Source organism: Callorhinus ursinus, unplaced genomic scaffold (assembly GCF_003265705.2).
Source record: "Callorhinus ursinus isolate GAN/ISIS: 27379988/994484 unplaced genomic scaffold, GSC_fseal_2.0 scaffold6, whole genome shotgun sequence".
NCBI classification, from domain to species: Eukaryota; Metazoa; Chordata; class Mammalia; order Carnivora; family Otariidae; genus Callorhinus; species Callorhinus ursinus.
Window position 1 is genome coordinate 17,541,348 of NW_027397068.1, and position 27,618 is coordinate 17,568,965.

The 27,618-nt window shown below is 37.2% G+C and overlaps 2 protein-coding genes across 7 annotated transcripts in view; one reads left to right on the top strand and one right to left on the bottom strand.

Moving 5' to 3' along the window:
- Window positions 1–807, top strand: part of FHL5 (four and a half LIM domains 5) — a 41,849-nt gene extending 41,042 nt beyond the window's left edge. For all 6 annotated transcript variants that reach the window (XM_073893666.1, XM_025860291.2, XM_073893664.1 and 3 more), the window contains one exon: window positions 574–807. In XM_073893666.1, coding sequence (XP_073749767.1) covers window positions 574–737 — 164 coding nt within the window. In that variant the 3' untranslated portion in view covers window positions 738–807. The remainder of the gene's footprint in view (window positions 1–573) is intronic.
- GPR63 (G protein-coupled receptor 63) overlaps window positions 1–27,618 on the bottom strand; it is a 244,894-nt gene that overhangs the window by 23,844 nt on the left and 193,432 nt on the right. The window lies entirely within an intron of this gene.

Consider the following 27,618-nt stretch of genomic DNA (forward strand, 5'->3'; position numbering starts at 1 on the left):
ATGAAATCTTCTACTGGGGGCTTTTGGAGATTGTGTCCCAAACCACAGTTATCACCATGGAACTTATCTCTTAAGTAAAACTAAACATAGAAAAAGAGGAAAGAGAACTCAAAGTCATTAAAACATCAGACACGAGGCTAGGAGGTATACATTTATTTTACTGTACCTTAATTTTGCTTCTAAGAAAGCAAAAGAAGAGGGTCATGTAGAGAGAAAGAACATATTCATACCTAGATATCTCTGACTTTGAAATCTATCTCCCCTTCCCACAGCATTTTACTGTACTTCCTTATCTTTCTTAGGCGATCTTTCTCTGTTTCCAAAAATACCCGTTTTGTATATTCAGATTCTACCTACTTTTGGAGATTATGAAAAAGGTTGACTGGGAATCAGGCTGGATCTCATCAGAGGAAATTGCCTCGGGTGACATTTCCAGGTGGACACAGGGGCATGGAAGGCCGCTTTATTTGCCTCTCTGCAGTCTTCTTGGTCATTGCTGTTCTCTGCAGTTCCTAGGAGAGTACCTGATGGAATGCTTAATCTATTCATTCTTTTCCCCCAATTCCTTTCCAGGTCTCAGAGGTGCCAAGTTTATCTGTTTTCAAGACCGCCAGTGGCACAGTGAATGCTTTAACTGTGGGAAGTGCTCGGTCTCCTTGGTGGGGGAAGGCTTCCTGACCCAGAACAAGGAAATCTTCTGCCACAAATGTGGCTCTGGATTGGACACTGACATCTAGACGGCGGCAATCTTTCTTCACCTGAAGTCCACCTTGCTTGTGTTCTCACTAAATCCAGAATGTGCTTGAAGTAGTATTTCTGACTTACATTTTAGCAAATATTAATGTAGAGTTTATAGCAGAAGGAATTTTGCACACATTCTGATTGAACTATATCATAAGAGCTCAGAAAAAGCACAGTGGAACAGGAATGAATATAGCCTCACAAAGGCATCTCTCCTTGCAAAACACTGCACCCTGCTGTTAAAAACAAAGGAAAATATCTCCTTATGGTAATCAAACACATGACCTATACCTAGAAGTCATGGATGTTATTATCGAAGAGTGATGTTTTTCAAAACTGCAGAGTAAAAAAGGAAATTAAGAGATTAAATTAACAGGCACACGTGAAGCTAATGTTTGCATTCCTAGCTAGCTAGTGATATATAATGTGATAGATTGGCTATTCATGGTAGAAGAACAAAACCTATCAGGGAAAACTGATTAGTAATCATCCTATTTGAGAATTCTGTCACTTTATCATTCTTTTATTCACACATACTGACTTTGGAGTTGCAAAACAAAGCTGCAATTTACCCTCATCTACACTGCTTTCACAGCTGGTTGATTCCATGTTTAACAAATGGAAACAAGAATTTGGACACTATGGCTCTCATACTCTGCATGGGTATAAAGGGGTCCTCTCTACCTAGGGATAGTCCCAGGCTAGGTTTCAACACATTTTATATCAAATGCATTTTCAAAGCCCACAGTGATTTTTCTAAATACTTAACAGATTCCATGAAAGAGAAGTCTCTTGCTGCAAATCAGCTAACCAGGGTAATCATTGTCCCCAAAGGCAAACCTTTAAAGTAAATAGATCATTAAGTCATCACTTGTGGAAATGAGTTTTAGGGAAGGGATTGAGTGATGGAACATGACTTTCATCCAGATATCTAAAGGCATAATAGAATGCATAATTAACTCTGAGCTTCATGCATTTTGCCTTCTAAAATTACATAGATGATTAATGGGAAGACATAAAATTGGGCTTTAACGAAATCTAGTAATAATAAGAAGTGAGAAAGAATAATTCACTGCTGATAATTCAGGGCCTGCAAAGCAGTACAATACAGCAATGTGGGCTGTGGATGAGCCACCACCCCCCACTGTTGCTCCATACCTGTGCCACCCACCTCACCCCATGCCAACCATGTCCCAAGAATTCCAATCTCCTGCATGGCCCAGAGGTGCACTCCCAACCCCGAGCAGCCATTTTACAAATAAGTCAGTGTTTATTGGTCACCAGAGAAGTAACAGCCTTTAGTGAAAAGTCTGTTACCATATGCGTATCTTTCTATCAGACATCAACTGACGATGGCTCTACCTAGCTGCTCCTGGGCAATATTTTCCATATTATGAGGGACAAATGAAAGGCAACCTCTTTTCTCCATGGTTAATTATTGTCCTTGTTATAGTGTCACTTAGCTGGAGTAGAGGGAGGTCAGGAGAAGAAACACATGCAGACATAACATTTTTAAAGTGCCTACTCTCAGATTACTGCATACCAGTAAAGGTTCTGATTGAAATCTAATTATATGATGTAGCTGATTATAATAATTAAAATAGTATCACAGGAGATGCAATGTAAATTGTTATGGAAACACAATTTTTGAGATAGTTCAAAATGCAAGGACGTTTGGAGATGCTAACAATTTAGAACTGCTAATAAAAGGTCAGGCTACAAAGGCTATTTGAAAGATATAACTATCTTTTTTTTTTTTTTGGTACTAACAACACCAAGATAATTTTTCACATTCACAGTATAAAATGTAGGTAAAACTATCAATATTTTTCCTGCATTGTTTGAAATTGCATGTATAGAACTAAATATGCCAATTGTTCTATGATCCAGAACATAATAGTGCATTATATATTTAGAAAACCAAGCCCTTCTAGGTCTGGATAAATATACAATATGTAATATTGTCACAGTTAACCAATTATAGAAAAACAGGCAAAATGTAATGTTTTCTGAGTTAAACAATTAGTAATGTTTAAGCATTTTTCCTTGTGTATGGGGTGAGTGTGCACATGATCAGGCTTGCATTCTATCTGTACAATTAAAATTCACAATAATTTCTGAAATAGAGATTCTTTTATCCTTTGATACATATGCTTAAGTATATATATTTTCACATATAAATAATTCCATATTTAGAATATAGCTTCATTATCAGATATGTATGTACCGTGCACAGAGTTAGAGTTCAAACTGTTGTGGTTCTGGGGTGGTGGGAGATCAGGGTACAGAAATGCGAGATTGCCACGTACAGAGATCTTCCCAGTAGCTGATAAACAGTGCCACTGTGGACGTAATACACATATGCAAAACAATGAAGAAAGAAGACCTCATTAGACTGCCATACACACAAAGATACAAGTAAAAAATCCTATACTGTATCCTATAATTGACTTTGGGTCAGTAAAGAGAAAAGCTCTCAAACTGACCTATCCAAAGATGAAAGATGGAATAGACTGTCTCAGGAAGCAGTGGCACCCGGTGATTCAAGGAGTGACATCTGCACAAGCAGGAAAGCAGTTAGAAGCCGATCCTTTGTGCTAATAACAACCAGATGGTTTGGAAGTAGCCAAGAGACTGTGCCAAAGAGCAAAAAGAAATGACATAGCTAAAAGAGAAAAGGTCAGATGAAGACAGAATATTAACTCAGGATAAAAGCTTTATATTTGATATAACAGGCATTAGAAAATTACTAACTGCTCTTAAACAGAGGAGAAAAGCATTACGCCTGTGTTTGAGGAGCATTATGCTAATGAGTCTGTATGGCCTAGAACTGAAGAGGGCAGGATTTCAAAGGCTAAGTCTCTTAATGCAGTATCACGTTTGGTGAGTGGCTACAGAAAAGAAAGAAGGAGCAATGGGTAATGCAGGCCAAGAGCTATCGATGAGAATACAAGTCAACAAATCAAAATATTTTATGTTATCATGTTAGGATCAAATACGACAAAGAAAAATGCAGAAAAGAATTCCTATTTCCATAATAATAGGTAGGGTACGCAAGGTTTCAATTTTCACTTAACAAGATCAAAACATGTTATACTGGAACAATCTAGGTTCATGGGTTAAGTGAAGTACGATAGGGTACCATCATGGATTCAAAACTTACACAGTCACTATAACTTAAAAAAAGAAACATTAAGTTATACATCAGAATGAAAGGTTGGCCAACCATTTTGAAAATGCGTAACGTTGTCACAAATGGTGTTGGTTAAAAATTGTTGTGAAATATAGAGCCACAAATAAAAATTCAACCTAAAAACATATATCTGATGTTACTAACAACATTTTTTAATTTAAGAAAAAAGGTATTTTTTAATCTACTTGGCATATTGATAGTAATTCATATTTTAAATAAAATGATTGTGACGGTATGTTTTAGATATATTTAAGTGAGCACATAAATTATTCTCAAACACACTTAGATAGATATTTACTATTGTAATAACATAGTTTTTACTTGTTTTACAAATTGTTATTTTCAGAAGTTTCTTATGCCGAATAAATTTGCATAGTACAAATTCCTCAAATTGTTTTTGGAGATTTATTTTTTACATTAACTGTGCCAGTATGGAATAGCTTTGTGGTGTTTCTACTTCTATTACATAAGGCAGCATGATGACTTTTTCCTTCTTGTCCCATCCATTTTTACAGTAATTAACTGTATGTTCAGATGCCATTTCAGAGTATTAATATAAAAAACAGCATAACTGAATCCTGTCTGACCCCAGTAGTAATGGCTCTCTGGTTAAACTAAGAGAAACACATCTGCGATCTTTCTTACAGTGATCAAATTTTTAAATATTCTAAACTAGGAGTTATTTTATTTCTGTCATTTCTGTGATTCTAAAACTATCCTATCAGAAAAGGCCCATTTTAATTTGATTATCCTATTTTGACTGAGATAGTCTTTAGCTAATTTCTTACTATTTCTGTATTGGAGGAATTGCTGGAATTCTTAGTGATTTTAAAGCTTGTGGGTACACAAAGGATACAAAAATACTGATTCGAAGGGATATAAACACAGGCACCTGATGTTTATAGCAGCATTATCTACAGTAGCCAAATTATGGAAAGAGCCCAAATGTCCGTGAACTGATGAATGCATAAAGAGGTGTGGTATGTGTGTGTATATATATAATGGAATATTACTTGACTATAAAAAAGAATGTACTCTTACCATTTGCAAAGACATGGATGGAGTTAGAGAGTATTATGCTAAGTGTAATAAGTCAGATAAAGACAAATACCATATGATTTCACTCATACATATGGAATTTAAGAAACAAAACAAATGAACATGGCGGGAAAAAGAGAGGCAAGCCAAGAAACAGACTCTTAACTATAAAGAACAAACTAAGGGTTACTGGACGGGGGCTGGGCAGGCGGATGGGTTAAATCAGTGATGGGGATTAGGGAGGGCATTTGTGATGAGCACTGGGTGTTGTATGTAAGTGATGAATCACTAAATCCTACACGTGAAACAAATATTACACTGTATGTTAACTAACTGGAATTTAAATAAAAATTTTGAAAAGAAAAAAATAAAGCTCTTGAGTACAAAAAACAGATTGGTGGTTGCCAAAAACAGGGAGTAGGGGAGGGTAAAATTGGTGAATGGAGTCCAAAGGTACAAACTTCCAGTTATAAAAGAAGTCATGGCATGTAGAGCGTGGTGACTATAGTAAATAATACTGTATTGCATATTTGAACGTTGCTAAGAGTAGATCTTAAAAGTCTCATCACAAGAAGAAAAATTGTAACTCGTATGGTGACTTGTGGGTGATCATTTTGCAATATATACAAATACTGAATCATTAGGTTATACACCTGAAGCTAATATAAGGTTATATGTCAATTATACCTCAAAAGAAATCACAGTGATTTTTAACTCTTATTTATTTTATCTAAAGAGAATTTTGTGTCTGCAACACAAGCCTTTAAGAAACTAGCTAACTCACACTATAAGCATTAGTTAGGTTCTCTTCAGAGTAATGTTATAGATTATGAGTTCATTTAATGTCCAGATGTGTCCCACAAAGAAACATTTGGAAAAACATCTCTTACCAAACATTTCTAGTTCATTTTTCAAAATCACATTCCTTTGAAATATAATGAAATTTGAATGGGTAACCAAACACTTTATGCCTTGGAATAGTGTTTCTTCAACAAAAGAGTCAGAATGTCACTAGAAATTATAATTGCTAGGATATTACTTTTATCCTAAACCTCTCCCCCAGGAAGTGTCAGACTTTTAGATCTCTTTTATTCAACTAGAAACATTTTAGGAGTTAGCTGGGGGTAACTGTAAAGAACTGTAAAGGTCCTACAAAGTGGACCTCTTTTTAGGGACAGGTAGAGAGAAATCAGAAATGAGTCCATCCACTGGGACATCTGTATGGCTTCCTAGATGGCACTAAATATGCATCATCCAGAGCGAATTAGAGAAATTCTTTTTCAGGATTCTGGCTATTCTGAATTTTCCTAAATGACCAGCTTTAGGACCAACTACCTCATTGAATGTGAAGGTGAGAAAGAGATTTCACAAACTGGGAACCAGAAAGGAAGGAAAAGAAACAAGAGATTCATGCTCAAGTTTGAGTCTATATAAAAGTAATAACAGGATTTGTGTGTATCTGGAATGACTGGATTGTATATCTCTGTGGTTGAAAAGGAAACAGCTCACTGTGATAGAATTATGATCCATGTCACAGAGGAGCAGAGAGTATTTGGGTCAAATATTTTCCCATGAATGGTAATAAATTTATGGAGTGGATGCCCATAAAGGGTTCTCTGAACGAGAAACAGTAATGAGCTCAACAGACATCCATTCAATGACTCAAACAGTGACATTAAATGCTATTCTCATCACACGCAAAAACAAAAATCAAGTTTGATATTTATGGAAGTCCACACACTGAATCCCAAAGGCCTATTCTTTCTTTATACAAATGACAGCCTACCCCTGGTTTGTCTCTACAGCATCGCATCTGAAGCTGTTTATCAGAAAACCCCAATCAAAGCCCTCAAACAGAAAATGAATGAGGAAGTATGTATGGATAAAGGACAAATGGAGAAAAAAGAGTGGTGATAAAAATGGATATTCCTGAAAAAATAGAAAATTAAATTGAATTTTTAAACTTTTTCCCTGTATAATAAAAAATTTCCAAAACTACAAGGCATTAGCAGGAAACAAACTAAATGGACTAAAAAATTTGCAATAAAATTTTGTACTTGAGAACTACACTATGGTTATCTGCCTCCTCCCAGCAAGGGAAAGTCCTCTCTCAGATGCCACCAATGGTTAGGTAGTTGCCAATGTCAGTAATCTTCTTCAGTGTTCTCTGCTGTTGTGAGGTATTGTTGGCCCCTCCTTGTTTTTTAAAATCTGATCATAATAATCACTATGTATATGTATGACAAATGATCATGATGTACATCTTAAATATACACAATTTATTTTTAAAAAATTAAAATAACTGGGGCGCCTGAGTGGCTCAGTCGGTTAGGTGTCTGCCTTCGGCTCAGGTCATGATCCCACGGTCCTAGGATGGAGCCCCACATTGGCCTCCCTGCTCAGCAGGGAGTCTGCTTCTCCATCTTCCTCTGTCTGCCTGTCTGCCTACTTATGATCTCTCTCTCTGTCAAATAAATACATAAAATCTTTAAAAATAAATAAATAAAATAAAAATTTAAAATAATTTCAAAAGCTTAAAAAAAACCCCACAAATGCTCAGAGGCAGTCCCATTAGTAGATGCTTATAGCAGTCTTGGAAACAGATCCTCTAAAATAGTAATGATATTAAATATTTTCCTTACATTTATGAGACATTTTTCATGTTCAATACATTTGTCATATTACTTTAAATCATTGCTGGGGAGAGAAAAACATTTCTCATGACAATTTGGCAATACATATAAAAAGAGTCTTAAATTGTTTTCATAATCTCTGGCCAAGATATCCCAATACCTAAGAACTTATACTGGGGAAGTCACTGAAGAGCCACACAAATATTTTTACACTAGAATGTTTATTGCAGTGTTGTTAAAACAGCCCCCAACAAAAAAATCAACCTAAACCTCCAAATAAAAGGGAACTTCTATATATATATGTATATTTATGTGTAATTATATATATAATTATATACATTATGTGGATATACTTACATATATATGTATATGTATATGTGTGTGTGTGTATATATATATAAAACAAAAGGGAAAAATTAATTATGGTACCTAACTGCAATGAAATACTTTTAAAATAGCCATTAAAACATAATTTTAAAGGGCATCTGTGTGGCTCAGTTGGTTACGCCTCTGACTCTTGATTTTGGCTCAGGTCATGGTCATGATCTCTGGGTCATAGGATCAAGCCCCACACCAGCCTCCATGTGCAGCAGGGAGTCTGCTGGAGATTCTTTTTCCCTCTCCCTTCATCACACTATAAATAAATAAATAAATAAATAAATAAAAAAATCAATAAAAAAATAATTACTTTGAGACTACTTGACATGGAAATATGTTCATGATGCAAGGTTAAGTCGAAATAGAATGTTATAAAATAACATGTATGATATGATTCAATGTTGCTATTTATGTGTGAAGGAAAAGTCTACAAAGAAGTACAATAAAATTTTAACATTAACAACAACAACAACAACAAAAGTTTCTTCCAATGGCATCCATGATATCAGTCTCTCCTAAGTCTCCTAAAACTTTGTACACAATTCATCTATTTCTTTTTTTTATGATTTATTTTGTTTTATTTTAGGTTTTTAATGCAATGTTTCACTAGATTTTTTTAAGAATTCTATAAAATAAAAATAAAGCAATCATCTATTTCTTACAAACAGGTATTTCTAAATATCCTCTCCTCAAGGTTCTTGCTCTATATTTTCTATGTTAATGAGCTCCTCTAGTTTCATGATTTTAACTGCCTTTTCTGTGTAGCTGTGTCCCAAACTTACATCCTCTGCCTTAAATTCTGAGGTACAGGGGCGCCTGGGTGTTTCAGTTGGTTAAGCAACTGCCTTTGGCTCAGGTCATGATCCTGGAGTTCCCGGATCGAGTCCCACATCGGGCTCCCTGCTGAGCAGCGAATCTGCTTCTCCCTCTGACCCTCCCCCCATCTCATGTGCTTTCTCTCTCTCTCATTCTCTCTCTCTCAAATAAATAAATAAAATCTTTAAAAAAAATTCTGAGGTACAGTCTCAGGTTTTTCGCTGCCTTCTGGACAAATGCAACTCAGTGTTGTGCGAACAATTCACTGCAGCTCTATTACCCTTCCTGCAAATTCCACTTGTCTTCCTATGGCCTGCATCTCAATTAATGCATTATCCAAAGACAGCCTTTATAATTTATGATTTGGGCATATGAAAAGATGCTCAACAGCATTAGTCATTAAGAAAAATACAAATGAAAACCACGAGATACCACTTCACACAGACTAGAATGATTATGATATATACGACAGTAACAAGCGCTGTTGAGATGTAAAGAAACAGGAATCCTCAAACAGTTGGCAAGTATGTAAAATGGTACAGCCACTTTGGAAAATATTTTGGCAGCTTCTCAAAAAGTTAAATATAAAGCCTACCATCAAACCCAGCAATTCTACTTCTAGGTATCTACCCAAGAGATGTGAAAACATAACGTTCACACAAATGTTCACAGCATCATTATTCATAATAGCCAAAAAGTAGAACAACTCAAGTACTCAAATGATGAATAGATCAGCAAAATATAGTATAGGCATAGACTGGAATATTATTCCATTATCAAAAGGAATGAAGTTCAGGGGGCGCCTGGGTGGCTCAGTTGGTTAAGCGTCTGCCTTCAGCTCAGGTCATGATCCCAGGGTCCTGGGATCGAGCCCCGCATCGGGCTCCCTGCTCAGCAGGGAGTCTGCTTCTCCCTCTCCCACTCCCCCTACTCGTGTTCCCTCTCTCGCTGGGTCTCTATCAAATAAATAGATAAAATCTTTAAAAATAAATAAATAAAGGAATAAAGGAATGAAGTTCAGGTACATGCCATTACATTTGAAACCATGATGCTAAGTTAAAGAAGCCAGACAAAAAAGGCCACAGATTCTTTGATTCTGTCTATATATAATATCCAGAAAAGGCACATCTCTAGACAGAAAATAGATGGGAATGAGAATGGGAATTAATTCTAAGTGGGAATGAGGGACCTTTATTAAGGGGGTTGAAAATATTCTAAAACTCATTTATGGTGGTGGCTGCACCACTTGGTAAAATTACTAAAAAATCATTGTATTATATATTTGGAATGAGTGAATTGAATGATAACGTGTAAAATAGCTCAACAAAGCTGTTTTTTTTTTAAATCTCTCTTGACTCTTTTTCTTCCCAGTGCCTTACTTCTGAATCCTGCAAGAAAAGCTACAACTTTTTAATTTTTCCTTGCAAGCTTTTGTTTCCCCAAAATACTCTTCCCTTTAATTTTTCTGTGCCGAGGAGGCTCCTCCTCCTCTAACCTGCCTGTCAAAATTTTAATCAGCCTCTAAAGCCCAGATCAAAGTTACCTCTTATTTAAAATCTTTACAAACATCCCTTAGAAAAATGTAATCATCATTCTTCAACTTTTACAATTCTGTGAGAACTTGGAACAACTTGATTTAAATTACAAGTTAGGAACGGGAGGCAATCTAATTAAAAGAAGACGGTGTTTGGAGCCAGAAAAACTGTGATCAGATCTCAGCTCTGCCACTTCCTCGGTGTGTGACATTCTGGAAAGTTACTGAACTGTCTGGACCTTGGTTTTCCAATTTTTAATTGGGGATCTATAATATGAACTTCAAAAAGTTGCGGTTCATATTAAGTGAAATAAATACATGCAAACTGCTTCACGTCTACCTGGCATATATTTAACTCAGTAATTAATTATCTTCACCTTCCTTCCGACCCCCAGTCCACCCCTAGATTGTGTGTTTATTCATCTTTCATAAACCCAGTGCTTAGCAAAATGTCTGGCACTTGACAAACAACCAATAAATACTAAATGAACTAAATTCTAGTTGTGAAAATATTATTATTTCTATAATAGTATTCTCCCTATGTTGATTGTCCATTACCATGATTGAATATGTAAATCCTTTTTGCTACTCACCTTGATCATGTTATGGGGAATGGCCCATGTAAGAAGCAGCCGGATTGCAAAATCAGCAACTGCAATTTCAGGCATCTGCTTTGATTTTTTCAAGTTGATGTCAGTGTTTCCTCTGTCTATACTGATCTGTAGAGTGTGCCTCTCAGCCAGCACTCACATGGCTGTCCTGAGACACTTACTTTTCAGGTGTTCGGGAGAAGAACTGGCTGTTTCTGAGGTTTTCCTCAAAGTCCTCGAAAGCAGATTTTGCCTACACCGCATAGCTTTATGTGAAGCCAGACCATCCCATGCCTGCCAACTTTGGAGTCAATCTGTCCAACAAGTTTTGTATCATGTACTCACAGACAGGTAGAAATGTAATTTCACTTACTTTGCTTAAATGGCAAAATGCATTCTTTGTGTCTCTCAAAAGTGCAGAGGATTTTACTTTAAGCTATTGCTGAGTATGTGTAGCTTTGGGCATCTTCAATTCCCTTATCGCGCCGGAACAGCATGCATGAGCTGCCCCAGCCCTCCCAGGGTACAGCATTGCTCTCGTTCCTCCTTATTAAGCTTCCCCTTTTCTTGACAGTTTCACGTCTCCTGTTTCCGTGTTTTCTTTCTCTTAATGTGCATTAATTCCCTCCAGACTTAGATTCCAACTATTCACAGAATTACTTTGGGTAGAATTCTGGAAAATAAACATCTAGGCCCTTTTTGGATCTGTATTGCCTGGTCCTTAACCAGCACGCACATTCCTGCTGTCTGATGCTTCTATATGTGAAGCTTTGTGTGTAGCTTCTAAGGATAGGAGAATAGAGGTCTGCAGCCAGCAAATGTTCAGAGATGGGTCCTGAGATTTGGGGAAATAAAACACTCAGGGGATTGAAACTGCAGTCTAATTCTCATTCTTGGGTTTCTCATGAAATCACTCTTTATCCCTCATCAGAAGTATGTTTCCAGATACTGAAATGAGCCCAGTTGGTGAGCAGAATAATATCAAAATTCACAATGATTTTGATTCCCAAATGCAAAATAAGATCCTTTGATTTGTGGTTAATTTTCTAATGTGGGATCATTGTTGAAAAATTCTCAGCTAATTATCTTTTTTGTGTGAATAATTGTAATCTCAAGATGAGAGCAAATTCCCCTTCAAATATCTCTGATGCCAAATGCAGGCAGGTGTAGGCGACTCTGTGTTACCTCTTTGCTCCCCTCATTACAGACTCCAGGGTGGAGTGTCACCATATCCCCAGTAATGTGGAAGAAGTTGTCCTCATTTTCCATAAAAGTCTGATAAAATGGCACATCCAATAATTCCCCTTGGACAGATGAGGACACTGAGGTTTAGAGAGATAAAATGACTGCCCTGACTCATTACAATACGGGCGGGCCTGACTCTGGAATCTATGCTGTTAGCTATGCAAATGACACTCTGCATACACTGTGCCTCCTCTCTCTGCAGCGGACCTAGAACCCTCATTTCACATCATTCTCCTCATGCTCACTCCCTGCGAGTACCAATCTTCCACGTGTTGGCTACCTATCTCCTTTGTCCTTTTCACTTCCAGTGGTGCAAGGCGTCATTACATCTCACCTGGACTCTTTAAATTGCCTCCTATTGAAATATGTTTCCATGGCTCCAGGGCCTCATTCTTTTGTCTACCCCTTATACTTCCTCCACCAGATACTTATTTCGTAAGTAATGCCTGATCATGGCTCCATCTTGCTTAGCAGCCTTTGCTGGCTCTCCATTAGATCCTCTCCAAAATCTAGCCCCATCCTCTCTCCTTGGGTTTCTCTCCCAGTATTTCTTCCACACTGGAATACAAATCTTTGAGGATGGAGTCTTTGTATATTCCGTTCACCAACGTATACATACCGTCTAGAACAGAGCCTGACAGAGTAAGTGCTCAAATAAGAATGAAGAAAGCTTGTGGCTTAGCCAGATCTTATTACTCATTGCTCCCGAAATAAATAAATCTTAAATTTTTTTCCAACTTGATTCCTTTGCTTAAGATAGTCTCCTACCTAGGGAGTCTTCTCTACCATCTCCACTTACATGATTGAATTTCCATTAAAATTTACCTATTGTTTAAGTTATAAGTCGTAAGTCAACTTCTCCCACTGGAAACATCCTTCTCCTCCTCCATAATTTGTTTACGATAACTCTGGGCTCACACTCATTATATTTGCTTTGAATTATAGTTAATTCTCCCCTAGTACTTTATGGGAACATTGACTCAAGAATGGGGCAATGTCTTATTCAGCTTTGTATCCCCCATAATATTGAATATAAAATCAGCTTAAATAAAGGTTTTTTGATTATTTAAATTGAACTGAGTCTGGGTACAAGCCAATTCTGAACTTCTTCCTCATAATTAGTAAATACCGGTACACATGTAAACAAATAATAATGGTAAAAATAGTAATGACACTGAACACGAAGTGCTTTGCATGGATTTAACCCCTCCAGTAGCCTTATGAGGCAGGTACTATCATTACCAATGGAAACTGGAGAACAAACAGATTAAATTCTTCAAATTCCCAAAGTTAGCACAAGGGAGATCCCCAACTTTAAATCTGACTTTAGAGCCCATGCTTTTAAACTTGGATACCACTGCCTCTTCCAACATTGGAGAAAGGAGAATTTTTTAAAAGAGCCAAATATAGACACATTTGTCTATGCCCCAGGCCTATAAGTATTCAACCAGTTAGAAATTGAGCATATCATAGCCCCCCGACCTCGGAGGATACATCCAAGACTCCCAGTAGATGCCTAAGATCATAGATAATACCAAGCCCTATATATATATATATATATATATATATATATATATATATATATATATACACACACACTATGTTTTTTCCTATACATACATACCGATGATAAAGTTTAATCTATAAAGTAGGCTCAGTAAGAGGTTAACAATAACTAATAATACAATAGAACAATTGTGACAATATACTGTAATAAAACTTATGTGGATGTGATCCCTCTCTCAAAATATCTTACTGTACTGCAAGCACCCTTCTTTCTGCGATGATGTGAGATTCAATCTCATCACAGATTGAGATGAAGCGAAGTGAATGACATAGCATTAGGCTACTGTTTTCTTCTGATAGGGTCAAAAGGAGGATCATCTGCCTCCAGATTGCAGTTGACTCCCGGGCCACTGAAACCGCAGCAAGCAAAACTGTGGATAAGGGGGACTATTGTATTTGGATTTCTATCTTATTGAGTGTCCACAATTTTTTTTTAGCAACATTAAGAGAAGTCATAAGACATAATGAATTTTTTTTACATTAAAAAAATTAACCAACAGATCAATAAAAATGTGAGAATAGATTCGAGGCACAATTTGTGGAAAACTATTTGTTTTGTTAACACAAAAACATTCCCTTCCGGCAGCAGGCCTGGAAATCATAGTTCTGTGATAATGTTGAGTCTTAAAATAAAGACATGGTTTATTCTTTGAATTATCCACTAGATGGCAGAAAATTGTTACTGTCCAAAGCAACTTTACTAGCTTAATCCCAGCTCTTTTAGTTTCAGATTTACACAAATGCTTTCCCCTCTACTCCTAGCCATGCTGGCCTTTTCACATATGGCATTTTAAAGAAAACAACTATTTTTAAGCCGGGAAAAATCAGAGGCTTTCACAGTAATAAATATTAGGTATGAGCATGCTAATTATATGTTTGTGTTGCTCTGCTTTAACATAGTACGAACAGATGCACAGACATTTGGGAGAAGGGCTGGGATCCCACATAGAATGTTCCATCCGCGTGTCAGATACTAAAGTTAAGCAGAAAAGCCTCCAGTAGGATGGTTTTCTCTAACTTTCAGGCTACAGCCCTCATTCCTGTTGCATGAAGAGGATAGGACTAAACATTCTCAGCTTTTTTCCAGCATCAAATTCTAGAATTGGTGTCTAACAACATACTCCATGAGTGCAAGAGCTAATTCTGTTCTAGATCCTTCATGAATATTAACTTAGTCAATCCACAAAACTATGACAGAGCTGGGGGGACGTGAAACACAGAAAAGTTTCACAACTTGCCCAAGGCCACACAGGCAGAGGGAAAGATGAGATGTGACCTCGCAGTCTGGTTCTAGAATCTGAGCATGTAACATGTCATAATTCCCTCATAAATAGTTGATTAGTGAATAAATTATAACCATCTCTATTTTTCTACCCATATCTAAAATTGTACCTGCACTAACAATTATGGCTCCTTACATTGTTATTTAAGCCATAATTGCTGACCTGTTTGGAAAATTAGCATACTATTTCTGGGAACTGTGCTATGGCAAAGGCCAACTATAAAAAAAAAAAATCAGTATATTTGGGAGTGCTCTTTTTCTAGATGAGATTGTAACTGAACTCAGTAATCTCTGGTATTTTGCAAAATAAGAGCATTTGAAATGGACTTACTGGAATTTTCAAGAAAATTCTAATTATGTAAATCGTATAAACACTTGTTGACAGGGGTTTGACTCCAGAGCTCATAATGACTAATAAAAATTGAGTTCTGTCCACATTCTATCCTCTTTTTTTAAAAACCTCACTTTTTGTCTGGCATTGATCATGTAGGTCCCTTGACCCAGGGGGAGACCTTCCTTAGAAGTACAGGTGGGTGTGGAATAGATTCTTCCCCACTTGGCTTATCAAGCTGAATTCCCTGGAGCTTCTCTTCGAAAAGTCATTAATACTTTTTGTCAACATTGCTCACTAAATGAAGACCTAGGGGACAGAGGTAAGTAGTAAGTATGATGTACAGTCGCTATGAACTTTTGGATGATCTGTCTTTCAGGAGAATAATGATGTTTACAAGAACTAAATGCCCCTAAGGGTGACCATCATGTGGTATTTTCTTTTTCTTTTTACGATGGAAAAAAATATGCAAAAGTAGAATGAGTGAGGCAATGAACACTCCTGTACCAATCACCCAAATTCAATAATTATTAACTCCCTGTCAATCTCTTATCTGTACCTCTACCTCCTCCCTTGCAAATCCCAGACATAATATATTATTTTATCCGTAAGAATTTTAGGATGACTCTCTAAAAGAAAAGGACTCTTTCTAAGAGAACATAATCATTATATGGTACTAATTAATAATTACATTTTTAGAACCCATTTTATCTAGATCCCATTCATTATTGGATGCCCTGGCCCTGAGGAGTGTATGTTAGCATCAAGGAATCAAACTTTTATTTTCAGAAAATGTTTTGTCAGATAAATTTTAACCAGGAAGACTATAAAAGTCCTCACTACAGCACCAAAGTTTACCTTATTTTCCCCTACCACTTCGTTTAAACTTTAGACTATGTTTGATTCTTGTTAAATAGTTGTAATCTCCTTAGTAACCATTTCCTTTGAGAAAAGAAAAAAATGTTTCTTCTGGGTTAAACGTCAGTAGCAAATGGTGCATTAGATCCTGGAACACAGTGATTTAATAAATCACAGAAGTCTACAGTACGTCCCCCAAACTGTGGATTCGGTGATAATTTTGAAGCTGAGAGACCTTCATTGCAACTGGACAGTGCAATGGAGGGGAGCTGACTTTGGAGGAAGGACTCTCAACAAGGAAATGACCTTGACAACAGCTCTTTGGGCTTAGACTTTCTCTCCTGAAGACACAGGACTAACAAGGAGGCTGTCTCCGCAGGCAGGGCTTTCCTGTGTGCAGTTAGTTACTTAGTCCATGAAGTCTCTGAGATGGGGGCCACAGCAAAAGCAGTATTTCTCCCATGCTGTGTGCAAATTTCCTGAGATCAATGAAGGGCTTTTCCTAAACCACTGTCCCAGGCAGGACTGGCAGTCACCCAACATTTATCTGGGAGAGCCAGGCATCAATTCCGGCTTCACAAAGTGAAGAGGTGCAGAAAGGAAAGGTGACAATTTACAACTGAAGCCTATCTTTGCGCTTCCCAAAGGGCCATAAGGGCCAATTTAGAGTTGGAATTGGGCCTGGCACTTTGCTATGGCTGTGGTGTCTGAGTGCACTTTCAGTGGCAGAAAGCCAAACGTGAGGAGACGTGAGATAGAGCAGGCTACATGAAAGTGATATTTCTATCAGCCTAAAATTAACTGAAAATCATGCACTAATGTAATTCAGCACAGGGAATCTTAAACAGTTGCACAAAATGTATCTGATAGTTTCTTTCAGAGACCTATTCCAAATTTATCCATCTATCATTGAACTGGTTCATGGTCAACTCTCTCTTCCCTCCTCTTTTTTCTGTAGGAGTCTGGTTTTCTTAATTTTTGTTCTGGCACTGTCCTTTTCTTTCCAAGTATACTATCTAAACAAGTTTAGCCATTCTAATCGTCCTAAGTCACCACTGCCAGATATACTGCACATCACCAACTTTCCCCTTCTGTCAAGTAGCCAGTTCTCTTCCTCATTCTCTGTCTGGACAATATCCTGACACATCTAGCAGAATCAGGCAACAGAAGCAGTCTCTCTCTCTCTCTCTCTCTCTCTCTTTATTAACCAAGGTAACTCCACTACCAGTTATCCCTGGTAAGAGTCAAAACCATGTCTTTCTCCCCAATACCAAACCCCAAACCTTTGTTCTTTTCTCCCACATTCAATTGTTTTACAAATTGGTTTTCCTTCTTTCTATAAAGAATGCATTTCCTTCACGATGACCTAAGCATTGATGATAACTCAGGCACTTCATATACAGATTACTGTAACCTGGTCAATGTATTACCCATTTCTTACCTCTCTCCCCATGAAATCTGGAGATGTGTTACGTGTAGTTCATGGAGACATCACCTCTGTTCTCCTAAAGCTCATGCAATAATTCCTTAGCTGGATAAGCGAAGCAGCAAAGAGCATATACTTTGGTGTCAGAAACACCTACATTTAAATCTTTGTTCCATCCCTTACTAGCTAGGTGACATTGGGAAAGTTGTTTACCTCACCTAGCTTTATTTTCTTTATCTATAAAATGGGTAGGATAATAATAACACTTTCTTCATAGCATTGTTCCAAGGATTAAGTTAACTAATATATAAAGTACTTACAAGGTGCCTGGCATGTAATTGTTTAACATGTGTGGGCTTTGGGGATAGAAAGTGAATTGAGAAATGACTAGAAACCCAAAGACTAAACTGTAGGATATGCCATTTCTCCTTCTTCCTTACTCCCCTTCCACCTAACACACACACACACACACACACACACACACACACACACAGTAACAAGAGATAAAGTTGAGTCAATGAGGGGCGCCTGGGAGGCTCTCTCTGTTGAGCAGCCGACTCTTGATTTCGGCTCAGGATCTCAGGGTCATAAGATTGAGCCCCACATCAGGCTCCATGCTCAGCGCAGAGTCTGCTTGTCCCTCTCCCCCATGTCTGCTCTTCCACCTGCTTATGTGGGTGCTCTTTCTCAGAAATAAATAAATAAATAAATAGAAAATAAATAAAATCTTTAAAAAAAAAATGAGTCAATGAAGCAGGTAGATGAAATGGACACTGATCCAAGAGTTAGGAAGTTTAGTTACCCAACAGACAGAGTCAACAAAAGAGTTTCCAGAATGATGAGTTAATATCAAATGAAGAAAAAGAGGATGGAAAAGATAAATTTGAAAAGAGTTCACATGTATGTTTATTTCTCATATTTCTTACTACATTCTATATTACCACTCAACTTCCAGCTTTATTTAATCCATTCTCCAAGTTCAGAGTTTTTGTTCAACTAGATTCATCCTCTTGGCAAAACAAATCTTCTAACTCACATTTATAAACCAGTTAGCAAACAAATAAAAAAAAAATTTTGCAAAGCAAACAGTCGACAAAACCAAAGACAACCTACGGAATGGGAGAAGATATTTGCAAATGTCTTATCAGATAAAGGGCAAGTATCCAAAATCTATAAGGAACTTAGCAAACTTAACATCCAAAGAACAAATAATCCAGTCAAAAAATGGGCAGAAGACATGAACAGACATTTCTCCAAAGAAGACATCCAAATGGCCAACAGACATGAAAAAATGCTACATATCACTCGGCATCAGGGAAATACAAATCAAAACCACAATGAGATACCACCTCACACCAGTCAGAATGGCTAAAATTAACAGGTCAGGAAACAATAAATGTTGGCAAGGATGCAGAAAAAGAGGAACCCTCCTACACTATTGGTGGGAATGCAAGCTGATACAGGCACTCTGGAAAACAGTATGGAGCTTCCTCAAAAAGTTGAAAATAAAAAAAAAGTTGAAAATAGAGCTACCCTACGACTTAGCAATTGAACTACTAGGTATTTAGCCCAAAGATACAAATGTAGTGATCCGAAGGGGCACCTGCACCCCAATGTTTATGGCAGCAATGTCCACAATAGCCAAACTATGGAAAGAGCCCAGATGTCCATCAACAGATGAATGGATAAAGAAGATGTGGTATATACATACAATGGAATACTACTCAGCCATTAAAAAAAATGAAATCTTACCATTTGCAACGACGTGGACAGAACTAGAGGGTATTATGCTAAGCGAAATAAGTCAGTCAGAGAAAGATAATTATCATCTGATTTCACTCATATGTGAATTTAAGACACAAAACAGAGGACCGTAGGGGAAGGGAAGGAAAAACAAAATAAGACGAAATCAGAGAAGAGACAAACCATAAGGTACTTTTTTTTAAGATTTTATTTATTTATTTGACACACACAGAGAGAGAGGCAGAGAGCAAGCACAAGCAGGGGGAGTGGCAGGCAGAGGGAGAGGGAGAAGCAGGCTCCCCGCTGAGCAAGGAGCCCCGATGTGGGGCTTGATCCCAGGACCCTGGGATCATGACCTGAGCCAAAGGCAGCCACTTAACCAACTGAGCCACCCAGGTGCCCTGTAAGAGCTCTTAACTATAGGAAACAAACTGAGGGCTGCTGGAGGGAAAGGAGGTTGGGGGATGGGGGCTACTGGGTGATGGGCATTAAGGAGGGCACGTGATATAATGAGCACTGGGTGTTATATGCAACTGATGAATCACTGAACTCTACCTCAGAAACTAATATACTACATGCTAATTAACTGAATTTAAAAAAAAAGATAATTTAAAAAAAGAAAACTAATTGCATGGAGAACTGCAGGTGTGTTTCAAAAGAATATATATATATGTATATATACCTATCAGAGTTTATCATCTAAAATAGAAACATACACAAAGAGAAAGTTTAGAGTATAAATGAAGTCTCCTTTCTATTCTTGTCCCCATTTCCCCTCCACCCCTCCCTCAAATGGTGACAAGATTTTTAAGTTTCTTAGTGGGTCTTTCTAGCATTCCATTATTCATTTACAACAAAAAATTACAGATATGTCTCACAATTTTTACAGAGAAAGTAGCATATCATACATATTATTCCGCACGCTGACTTTTTTAAATTACACTTTTCGAGATAACTGTAGATTCTCATAGAAGAAATAATGCCCAGTGAGCCTATGTATCCTTTACCCAGTTTCCCCAAATGGTAACATCTTGCAAAACTAGAGTACAGTATCACAATTGGGATACCGAGATTGATACAGTCTGGATACAGAACAGTTTTGTCACCACAAAGATCCTGTATGCTGCCCTTTGGGTAGCCACACCCACTTCCTTACCAACTCCCACTCCCTCTTTCATCCTCGCAACCACAAATCAGTTCCTCATGTCTATGATTGTGTCATTTCAAGAAGATTATATAAATGATATCATGTGGTATGTAACCTCTAGGGACTTGCTTTCTTCACACAACACAATTCTCTAAAGATTCTTTCAGGTTGTTGCATATGTCAGTAGTTCATTCCTTCTCTTTTTTCTTTCTTTCTTTCTTTTTTTTTTTTGCTCAGTACTATCTCATGGTAAAGATATACCACAGTTTCTTCAAGTGTTCACTCACTGAGAAATTTCTAACTTTTGCCCATTACAAATTAAACCAATATAAGCATTCATGTACAGATTGTTTTGTGAACATAAGTTTGTATTTCTCTGGGATAAATTCCCAGGAGTAAAACTTGGGGGTGAGAAGGTAATTGCATGTTTAGTTTAATGAGAGACTATCAAGCTATTTTCCAGAGTGGTTGTACTATTTAACATTCCCTCCAGCAATAAATAACTGATCCAGTTTCTCCACATCCTCACCAGCATTTGGTGTTGTCACCAGTTTTTATTTTGGCCATTTTGAAAGGTGTGCAATAACATCTCATCATGGCTTTAATTTGCATCTTCCTGGTGGCTAATGACGTTGAACATATTTTTGATGTGTTTATTTGCCATCTGTATAATCCTCTTCAGTAAAATGTTTCATGTTTTGCCTGTTTTATAGTTGGATTTTCTTTACTGTTAGAGTTAAGAGTTCTTCATATATTTTACTTATGAGTCCTTTGTTATGTAGTTTGCAAATATTTTCTCCCAATCGAGGTTTATCTTTTCATCCTCTAACAGTGTCATTCACAAACCAATTTAATTTATGTCTGAAGTCTAATGTATCCCCAGCATAGATGCAAGTTTGGGCTCCCTACCTAGTACACATTGTCTGACACCACCCTGACCAAAGGGGAGTGAGAACAGTGGGATGGAAATCTTATCCCCCTACTCAGACACTGCTTGTAGGCCTGGGGACCAGGCCCGAGTTCTTCTGTGGTACTTGGCTGGTGTAGTTACTCTCTGCAAGTTTTCTGTTCTACTAGCCTTTCCATTTCCCGGTCTTTTGGCTAGAGAGAGCAAGCTTTCATTGAGGCATTTTTGTCTTCTCCCATTGGCATTTCCAAGTTGCCAGCTTTTTCAGCAGTAAGTGTGGATACATGGGGCAGCAGGAAAAGCCAAGGCACTCACCACCATGGGCTCTTGGGCCTGAGATGCCCACCTGACCAATTGTGCCTTCTCTCCATCTTTCAGAGTCTTCTTATGGTTTTGTTTCTTTGTTTACACATATAATGTCCACAATTTTTATTTGTACTTAGAGTAAGGAATAGGGAAAATTATATCCACTCTATCTTCCTAGAAAGTGTACCTTGTCATTTCACTTAATTATCAAGAGCTATCTGTACCAGAACTTATGAAGACTGTCTCATTGTTACAGCTACACCGTATTTCACTGCATGGATGAACCATAACTCACTTAGCCAGTCCCCTATTTTGGAACATTTGAACAATTATCTGCAATTATTAACAATTATACAAGTAATACATGATTCATATGTTATTTTGCATGCATGCAATTATATCTGTTGGACAAGCTCCCCCAAAATGGAATTACTAGTTCAAAAGATATATGCAGCTGTAATTTTGTTAGTTATTGTCAAACTACCCTCCAAAGGAATGTACCAATTTACACTTCAACCAGTTAAGTATGAGAGTATCTATTTTTCTACACAACGTGTTTGCTATCAGTCATTTCCCCCAAAGTTACAGGTGAAAGAGTATTTGACATTGTTTTAATGTGTTTTTCCATTACTTTGAGAGGAGTGTAGCATTAGTATATATCTTTCCATTGTATTTCCTTCTCTGTGAACTGATTTCTCATATACTTTGAAGAACATTCTATCAGTTAGGTAGGTTTTACATTAACATCTAGGATTGCTTTATAAACTAGAAGCAAGGTATGATTTAAATACATTAAAATCCATCCACTTTGAATATGTAATTTGATGTGTTTTGACAAATGTATTCATACATGTAGCCACAAACACAATCAACGTGGGACATTTCCATCATCCAAAAACTTCCTTTGGGCCCACTTGTAATCAATTATCCTCCCCAAAACATTCTCAAACATCTTCTATTGAACAAACAGCTGACTTCATTAAGAATGTCTAGAGAAGGTATTGTTTCACTCACAGACTAATTGCCACTCTCCTTTGGATCTAATGGATAAGTAAGGCAGAAGGGTGAATATATGACTATCTTACCATCTTAGATAATGAGCCGTTAGATGACAGGAAACATGGCTTGCAAACGTTTTATGCTGCTGCTAGTACTTGCAAGCATTTAATAAATATTATCATCAATCAACATTGGCTTCTAACTGGAAACTAGTCATCAACTGGTCATAAAAATTAGTCTAAAATATAAAAACAGTCCCCAACCTAACTGACTACATGATTGTGAATAAATAGTTCTAGTCTTGTAAGAAAGAAGGATTACGGCAGTACTATAGAGGCAAAGGCCCTCTCATTAAAATGAGTGCGAGCAATATGCTGTTGAATTCGGGCGGATTCATTGTCATCATACTGAAGCTCTCTGCTGCGGAGCTGATGAGCAATCACGGAGCTGTAGCCAGCTTTTCGGGGCTGAAAGGGAAATGACTAGAGTGGCTGCGTTCCGTTTCTGCAATTGGACTTATTTTTTATAGGCTGTTTGAATCAGTGTGGGAAGAATGGAAGCCATAACATCTGGACATAGATAGAGGTCGTCTGACCTCATTTTCTCTATACTACTATAGGCAGCACAGAGATATTTAACTTTTTTATCAGTGATTCTGGCAAATAAATGTGAATCTACTATAGCGTGCTGTGTTTTCTGCACCGACAACATTTCAGATGATAGGCTGGAGTGAAGCCATGGTTAAACAAATAGCACTCCCCTAAAATTAAGTGCAAACAGAAACTCTTTTCCCAAGAGAAGAATCTAAATATGATTAAGAGTAGGTACTACTTAAGACCATATTTAGAGTGAAGTGCTACATCAGTGTGGCTTTCACCTTGTAAAATAACAACTTGAATACTCAAGTAAACCTCTCTCTAACAGAGAGTCAAGGCTGTTTTCTAAAAATACCATAGAACATAATAAGGACTTAGAGTATCTTACGGAAAATACTTCCCCACCAACAGAATGCCTTATTTGGGTTAGGCACAAAACTAGCTCAAGCCCTAAATAATGGGCTGAACGTATGTGTTAGCCTTATTTCAATGCCTCTGCCCCGGTAAAGCCCTTCCTTCACTCCAAATAGCCCCACCTATTTTCCTAAGTCCAAGAAGAGGCCTGGTCAAAAAGGCACTATGCGTATGTTTTCCACACTTCTGATCTAGATTTGAAGTCTTTCCAAACAAATTTTCCTCCAGGAAGTTTCACAATTAATAGATTCCTTCTTCTTTAGCCTTTGAAACAAGTATACAGAGTTTTGTGGGTACAAAACCAATGAAATCTTTCCATGTTTCCCTTGTTCAATGACGATAGGAGAAGCAATACGTTCACACTTAAGTTTATGCCCACAGTTCTACTTTGGGGTGTAAGTCTGTAGATTTCTAAACAGGCAAATAAGGTCCAATTTTGAAAATACTACAATGTAAGGTCTTGAAAGAGAGACTGACCCGAAGATATCCCAAATAAAACAGACCTACTAAAAGCCCAAATGAATAATGCTTACTGGATTAAGCTACACAGAAGAAATGAATCAATAATAATTAGGAGCAACTCTTTATTATTAACATATATTTTGATCCACTCCTGACCTCTGTTCTTTGAGGTTAAGAGGATGCCCAAGTAGAGAAAGCAGGAAAATCTTACAGAAGGTTTGACTAATGTGAATGTACCAGCACCTAAAATCTGAAAGAGAAAATCATGCAACTGATGGTGGTGAACTTCATACCATACTAGTTTTTTTAAAAAAGAAGTATTAGTAGTATTAGTAGATTGTTTAAGAAGTTGCATACTAATTAAAACAAAAACTACCAGTCTTTAAAATCATTAATTGTTGATTTTGTATATATTAAGTAGAGTCAAATTCCATGCTCTGAGAATAACTGATTTTGTATATATTAAGTAGAGTCAAATTCCATGCTCTGAGAATGTATTTTTCCGGCTTTATTGATGTGTCACTGACAAATAAAATTGTAAGATATCTAAAGTGTATATGATGATTTGACATATGCATAAATTGTGAAGGCGTTTCCCCTGTCAACTTAATTAACACATCCATCACCTCACAAAATGATAATAAAATATTGTGCCCTTTGAATCAAATAAAAATCCACAAGTCCAAATTGATATAAATAAATATGTGAATAAACACATAATAGTGGAGGAAAAAGTTCCTTGCTATAGAAGGTGTTAGAAAAGGACAATCTTGCAACATCATGGTAATAACTGATTCAGGTAAGAATCATCAATGAGTGCCCCTTAAGGTGTTTGTGAATTACAAAGAGAAAAACTGTTACTTTACAGAGAAAATACTTGGTAGACAGCACCTAAACTAGGTGGTGAAAGTTAGGATCACTAGTAATGGAAGTAAGTGAATCTTGTGCTACCCTGCTAGGAAGCACCAAGAAGGATACCATATCATTTCTTTGTATCCGCACTAATGACACATGATCTACTGTCTAATTATGAGTTAATATCAAACACATCCAAACTGAGGGACATTCCATCAAATACCTAGCATCTACCTTTTTAAAATGTCAAGATCATGAATGACAAAGAAAGACAGAAGAAATATGGGGCATCTGGGTGGCTCAGTCAGTTGAGCATCTGACTCTTGATTTCGGCTCAGGTCATGATGTCAGGGTCCTGGGATCAAACCCCACATAGGGCTCCCTGCTCGACAGGGAGCCTGCTTCTCCCTCTACCCCTCCCCACTGCTTGTGCTCTCTCTCTCTCTCTATTTCTCTCTCTCTCTCATGCTCTCTTTCTCCCTCTCAAATAAATAAATAAAATCTTTAAAAAAATAATAATCATTTGCATTCTTAGAAAGAAAGAAAGAAAGAAAGAAAGAAAGAAAGAAAGAAAGAAAGAAAGGAAGAAAGAAAAAGAAAAAGAAAGAAAGAAAGAAGAAAGAAAGAAAGAGTTCCAGAATAAAGAGGCATGACAACAAAATCAATGCATGATCCTGGGTTGGGCCTTAGACTGGGGGAAAAAAATAACTATAAAGAACATTATTGGGACAGTTGATAAAATTTGAATATGGACCATGGATTGCATAATAGTGATGTATCAGTATTAGGTTTTGTGATTTTACAATTGTATTTATGCAAGTTATATAAGAAAATAGCTTTTGTTCCTGGTAAATACACAATGAAGTCATAGGACAATGGGGCATGATGTCTAAGACTTATTCTCAAGTGTTTCAGAAAAAATAAAATAAAATAAACACTTAGAACAAGTGAAAGAAAATGACAGACCAAGTGGGGCAAAGTGTAAGCAAGTGGTGTGGCTGGGTAAGGGTGTGTGCATAGTTCTTGGTATTTTTCGTCTCACATTGCTAGAAGTCTAGAGCAATATGCTGTTTTATTTTATATTTTATAACATAAAAATAACAAGCAAGAAATAAAGGAGCACACAGTAACACTTTCTTAGGAGCCTATAGGAAACTTACAAAAATATAACAGATTTGGAACCACGGTAACAGACGGAATAGATAACCTTAGCAAGAAGGGACATGAGATTGTGGGCCACTGGACTATAAGTAATCCTAGGCCCAAGGTGTCTCAGTCCGCTTGGCAGAGAGTGGCTCCATCTCTAAGTGGCCACCATGTGCTATGGCACCCAGTTTACAAGGAGTCCATATCTTAGCTACATGTTTTGAAGCATTCAGATCCCCATTTGTGCAGTTAGTTAAAGACAAGTGTGCTTATTTGGAAAATCATCACTTATACTTTTTAATAATATAAAACTGTTCTTTACCCAGTGTTCGCAGCAGGACCCCTTTCAAATTGAGCTGTAGACATTTAGAAAGAGAGAGAGAGAGAGGAGGAGGAGGGAGGGAGGGAGAGAGGAAGGGAGGGAGGGAGGAAAACAATTACTGGACCACAATTTTTGAGAATATCAATTCCACAAAATGAGGAACCCTGAAAATAACAATAGATCTTAGTCATCTAACATATATGAACATATGACTGAAAATAACTAGTCAGAATAGCAGAACTTTGCTGAGTTTTTCAGGTAAGACAAAAATTTCCTAGACATAAGGACCTCCTTTTGACAAATGGCTCGTGCCCCTAAATGAGGATATTTTCTTCGTATCTTAGCTGTTTTGCCTCAGAATATCACTGCTAGGAAGACTGGCCTCCCTCCTAATAGCTTTAAATCTCACATACCAAATCTCAAAATATAAGAAAGTCTTTTGAGTCTCAAATTCATCCTCTGCTAAATTGGGTGCTACTAGTATTTATGGCATAGAATTGTAATTATTAAAATTTTTAAATGCTTTTAAAATGTGTAGCACAGTTGCCTGGCAAAAAATCAGAACTCACAAGAGGAACATAAATCACAGTATTTTTGCCTAGAAGGACATGTGCTTGGTAATCACGAGGCCATTTCTCATCGAGCTTTCATCAGCTCTCTCAAAATGATAAATGTAAATAACCTCTTCCTTACAAGTCAAGCAGCATATGCATTGAAAACCTATTCAAAATAGTTTAAAAATAACCATCCAGTACTTGTCCTCAATTTTAACAGCAGTGCATTTCCGGGGTCAATCAGATGCTGATGCAGAAAAGCTTATCTGTTCTCCTATGTGCACTATTCCTGTGTACGGTGGCCCCGAAACAGAGCGGCAGAAGTTGCCTTCCAGAGGCTGCACCCATTTACTGCCTGTTAGCAGAAATGCCTTTGTCACACCCTCAGATCATACACATTTCATTCTATTCGTCATTTTTCTTGTTGAAAGTTTTAAAAAATATTTAATTACATTAAGAGTTCTATTTCAACTCCCAAGTCTCTTTGAAACACACACACACACACACACACACACACACACACACACACACACACA